The sequence below is a fragment of the Patella vulgata genome, chromosome 6, assembly GCF_932274485.2.
Source record: "Patella vulgata chromosome 6, xgPatVulg1.2, whole genome shotgun sequence".
Taxonomy (NCBI): Eukaryota; Metazoa; Mollusca; class Gastropoda; family Patellidae; genus Patella; species Patella vulgata.
In genome coordinates this window covers 44,259,323-44,265,154 of record NC_065884.2, presented here as the reverse complement: position 1 = coordinate 44,265,154, position 5,832 = coordinate 44,259,323, and the positions used below count along the sequence as shown (strand labels likewise).

General features: G+C 34.4%; 1 protein-coding gene across 1 annotated transcript in view; it reads left to right on the top strand.

Moving 5' to 3' along the window:
• Positions 1-4,883: 4,883 nt before the first annotated feature.
• LOC126824747 (synaptojanin-1) overlaps positions 4,884-5,832 on the top strand; it is a 33,867-nt gene continuing 32,918 nt past the window's right edge. Inside the window, exon 1 of the mRNA XM_050554099.2 lies at positions 4,884-5,181. Within this exon, the coding sequence (XP_050410056.2) occupies positions 5,049-5,181 (133 nt within the window). The 5' untranslated portion in view covers positions 4,884-5,048. The remainder of the gene's footprint in view (positions 5,182-5,832) is intronic.

Here is a 5,832-nt window from a genome sequence, read left to right as displayed (position 1 = left end):
CGTGCCTCCGTCTGGTGGTGGTTTCCGCCCACTTCATGTTGAACGAAACGTCACGCCAAGTTGCCGAGCGTAGCGATGCAGAATTTTTTAAAAAACCTTTTCTACCGATTTTTTTGGAGAAAATCTCCACAGCTTAAGAGCTTCAATTGGTTATTTATGCTTGGGAAATTTTTATAAAATATCCATATTATTATCATAGATATTTTATTGGCAGCGGCTATATTATTATATTATTTGCTACATAGGTAAACACAAAACATTTAAAAAACGTTTTTTGGGGGGTACTGTCTAAAAGGTTAGGTAAAAAAAATATGTTTATTAAAGTTTTTTTTAGAAGTTTTCGATAAACATTGATAAAAACGTTTAATATTTATGTTTAAAGCTAATTAATAAGTCTCTAACTCAATATCATCCAAAATCTTCGACATTAAAAACACAAATTATTTGTCAATTTAAATCAAGATTGATGTTGTGATCTTACCGGGAAAAGATGGGGTTTTGATATCCAATATTTAAGACAAAATAAACATTTTACAATTGGTACACGAATCGATCGTGTTGCCTACCATAATGCGTTTCAGTGCCATTGTAATAAGGGACTGGAAAAACGAGGCTAGGCATATTCCATAAGTCATGTCAAACGGTGACGCCATAGTCTTATCTGGAGAGCATGCGCAATAAATACGATCGGCGTAGACTGGAATAATCAGACGCTAGAAATTGTCATTCGATTGAGACTTCTGGCGTACTTCGTCGAACATAAAGCGGTCGCGTAGACGCATTATTTTAACAATTTCATCAGAAAGTCATGGCAGTTTTGAGACAGTTTTAACTCTTTTCGTCCTAAAGGGAGCATACTTATTAATGACAGGGATAATCGTATCATACCACATTTTAAGAGCACTATTTGGATCACAAGCATTGTAAACGTTATCAAAAGGAGCAGAATTTAAATTACTCAAGAAATCAGTTTCATTGAATGTTTTGAATGACCTTTACGAAATAGTAGCATGGAAAATGATCAGATATATTTATATTTGGTTCATTTATTTTCACAATTTGTCGAGAAGAAGACACTATAATATGTTCAATTAATGTTGATGTTGCCGCAACACGACCAGGGGCGGATCCAGAGGGGGGGGGGGTCGCCCTGCTCAGCTACATATTTTTTTTTGTAAATCAGTACTTTTTATGAGAAAAGTTTCTCGGCCGTGTGTGCATTATCCTTTATCGTCAGATGTGGAACAGCATGGGCACACAAAGCACGAGATAAAGATATAGACATTATGTGATATCACAATTAATGCTTTGCATCCATGAAATTGAATGACAAAGTCATTGAATTAATTCATAATAAAAATTGACATCAAACGAGGTTTTAAATTTCTCTGTTTAAAAAGCTTAATGTGTATGTATATACGCCAAATTGGCCATAGAGACCATGCGGGAGGAGGGGGGGGGATACATTGTCTCAGGAACCTGGCAAACCCCCTCCTGCAAAAATTCCTGTATCCGCCCCTGCACGTGTAGGAACGCCAACCAATATTTGTTTAAAGTTATATAACTCAAGAATATCTGTCCAAAAGAAGTTATTAGATTTAAAGAGTGTCAAGTTCACGTCTCCCATCATAATAATTCCATGACCAAGATTCCAAACAGTGTTCATCATTTCTTGAAAATATACAAGCCATTTTGTCAAGGAAGAAGGATATAAACAACAGATTAAAATAGGTAGATAGTTTCTTAGAGATACTTCAACCCAGATACATTCAATAAATTTATACTCAAGATCAGACCTACGTTTACAGACAAGAGATTCTTTTACATATAAAGAAACACCAGAGGAACCGCACAAACAATTATATTTTCTGAATGGCTCATGGAAGCCAGAGGTCTTTACAGCATCACTTGTGATATTCTCGTTTAAACGTGTCTCAGTGAGACCAAAAACATTAATAAGCAATTTCACCTCATCTATAATGGTTGGACCCATGGTGAATATTAATGTGACCGACATGTAAACCTTCATGGACTAAAATATTATCAAGCATAAACACTATAAATAACAATATATCAATATGTGAAAATTAAGACCAGTATAAACAAGCCAACGGTGAGGCTGATGTCCCCTGCCGAAATCCCAAATTAAACAGATGACACAATATTAATTAATCGCACATTTATTTTTTTCAAAAGTATCAAGCAATCAAACTGATTATCAAGGAGCGATAAGCAATTTGATTGGTCAAGACTTTGGAACATAACAACTCTGCTTATAAATGAGGTAGAATGTTTAAACTTGATGTAGATGTTCATTAGGTGAATGTCTTGACTGGGTTCAATGATTAACATTTCGAGCTATTTAAGCTACGCAGAGCTAAGCAATTTCATTGGTCGATGCTTTAGGACAAGATAACTTTGATTCTATCTGACAGAGAGTGATGAAACTTAGTTGATTGCTTGATACTTTTGAAAAAAATAAATGTGCGATTAATTAATATGTGTCATCTATTTATTTTGGGATTTCGGCGGGGGACGTATCAGCCTCACCGTTGGCTTGTTAAAATTAGATATGAATTTAAAGATCAAAATCTGTTAATATTAAAAAAGAACTGAGGTCATGGGCGCAGATCCCGGTGGGGACACCGGGACGCGTCCCCACCAGTATTTTTATTGGTGGGGACATGCTATACTGTGTCCCCACCACTTATTTCCGATATTTTGCTTACTGTTTATTTTTTGAAATTGAAATCATTCCAGAGCTTTAATTGACATTTCAGAAGGTGTAGAGTTGGTCCCAGGCACTTGAGGCCAGGGTCCTTGAAGTTGTGTACAACAGCGGCACCCGGTGACCGATTTTTATTTAACAAGGAATAAGTGATAATTCATATTATAACAGTAAATAATTTAAAATATTCCATAGGGATTATAATAATATGTATATCATGTAGGTGTGCATAACTGATACGCTGGGTATGAAAGGGTTAAGGAATAACTGAGATTTTGTTTTTATCTGGTATACTGGATGTAAAATGTTATATTTATTTTGAAAGCCATGGAATGACATTTACATTTTTCAGAAACTTTTGAAAATCCAAGCCTGAATGTATACCAATTAATTATTAAAGAACTCAGAATCAAGATCGCAACGATAGCTAATTTTCAGGCTTGGATTCAATCGAATTAAATAGAGGCGCATGAAAGAGGTTCAGTGAAACGTAAAGATGGCAACGGCTTGTTTAAAAGGGATATAGACGAAAAGGCGCTAATTCAAAACGACCAAAATTTATATGACCGTGTAAAGTTAAAACGAACGAAAACAAAACGGCCAAAAATGTGATAAAAATTTAACTTAATATACAGCAGTGGGTTCTTTTTAAATGGTTCTATTATTTGGAACCTTCAAATAGACAAAAATGGTTCTAAAAGCATATATTAATGTAATATGAATATACGAAAAGTGATTATTCAATTTTTGAAAAAAAAATATTGTAATTTCTAATCAATTATGTTCGGTGAATTACGCGAACAGTTCAAATTGAACGGCTGTCGTTTATGCCTGCTTAGTGCATTCTACACGTTTTTTAAAATTATTTTTTTGTCGTTTGTGAATCAGCCGTTACTAATTACTTCCACATTATGTTGTAGGATATGTTTTTATTTGTTCATTACAAAATGGCACCCAATATTGTGTCTTAAATATTGGATATTTGGATCCTCTAGTTTCACGGCAAGATATATATATATAACAACATCAATATTGATTGAAATTGATTAATATTGAATTCTAATTCATGTTTTTAATTTCAAATTTTATGGAAAATATTGGGTTAGATACTTAGCTCCTTAAAACATACATTATGCAAGACCTAAATCTGCCTATCGGAGGTCTTTCTTTAGGCCTAAAATGTTATATTAATAATTAGACATTTATTAGACAAGACAATAATCAACTCCGATTTTCAACAGATTTGAATCATATCTGCTGTTCAATGGCCGTTGATGATTAACCGTAAAAATGTTTTTTTGTTTTAGTTCGGTTTGACTTCGCACAGTTTTTAATTTCCTGTTGAAATGTAAAAAATCTCTAAAACCGGTAACTTCTGCAGACAATAAAAACAGCCAAAAATCAAAATTTAATGAAGTTTTCGGAAAAATATATATAGCGTTCTGTGGCTTTAAGGAGAGCATTAAAATTGATGAATCATGATGTTAATATGAAGTTGGTGGGAGTATGAAGTTAATGAGAGTATGGACTTTGTGATTTTAATGGAGGCATGAAAATAACGAATGATATTTATGGGAGCATGACATGATTGTGCCGATTCTGTAACATAAAATAAAGTACGGCGTTGACCTAGCTATTCGAAAATCGGTGTATGGCGACCTTAAAATAAGTTACTTATGGGCTTCTTCGTATCTTGTAATAACAAGATACCGGTAACTGTTTTTTTTTCATTTGATTGACCCTAATGGGCTTCCGTACGTAAATATATTAATTCAATAAACTGAAAATCGAGAATTGTGGAAGAAGAGCTACAAATTTGTTTAAAGGGAATATGAAAGACAATCTTGCACAAGGAAGCAAGCCGGGTAGCAAATTTATAAGTCAAATCATCGGAATGCTACCGGTTACGGTATATATCAACCCGGTTTCGGTTCCATTCGGTTGGTTCCGGTATTTTTTGTATCGCTTCAAATGACATAAATTTCGGAGAACTGATATAATTATATGATTAGTATCCACTCGTTCAGACAGGACAACAATTCTCGTCTTCGGAATTCCCATAGCCAAGCCCCGTTATTATTATATTTTATGATTTTTAGCCGGTATCACGTGATGGATGGGTTTGATTCAACGCATGCGTGTTGTAAAATAGGAATCGATACCTGGGACTTGTATCACCTGTAGACTTGATCATAAACTGAAACCAACGGGCTTTATTTTCAGCCGGTACAATTTATGCAGTTGATAACAGATAAAAACTCGACAGAGGGCCAACAGTTATAAACTTGCGCGGGGAAAAGATTTCTTGCCAAAGTCGGAGATGGCAATGGGTAAAATATTTCGAGTGTTTCATAAATTACCACCCGACCAAGATACTCCATACAGTGTTATCCTAGAAAACAAGAATCAAGAAGATACTTTGATGTTTGAATCAAATGCAATAGTCGTCTTAAGTAAGTATACTCTGTTTAGTGAAATGTACTGATTTGTATGAATTGTACATTACTGCATGTATCTAACGGAGCCACTAATTCTCAATGACAATGTAGTAATGATAACCAACTGACAAATGACAGGAAGTTACTAAACAATGACTTCTCCCTTCAGGCCAATACTATTAATTATTTTATGGAACCATAGATAATATTGACATTCGATTGAAATGTTTGAATTGAATTCAGCGATGATCCTAAGGCGGTACTAGTAATATAATAAAGTTCCATGTCAAATAGTTATTAAACCAGCAGGGCCATGAAATAGTCTAGTCCTAAAGGGAGAAGTTATTGATTAGAAATTTCTTGTCATTCGGGTTGTCATTCATCATTAAAATTAAAGGACAATATTGGTGCCAGTCATTATTACATATGTGATAGAGCTTGTTAAACACATTCCAAATATAATTTTAAAACAGAGATCATTCGAAGGAATTATTAGTGAGCAGAAATTCGGCCGTTTATCCGTTATCACTCGTCACATCAGTCAGTTATATAGAGAGATGACTCGTGTTTTCCTTTGGCGTTCGTCACTTCCGACTCAGGAAACCTGTATTACTCAGCTATCGTAGCAATGATCTCTGTTTTAAAATTATATTTGGAATGTGTTTA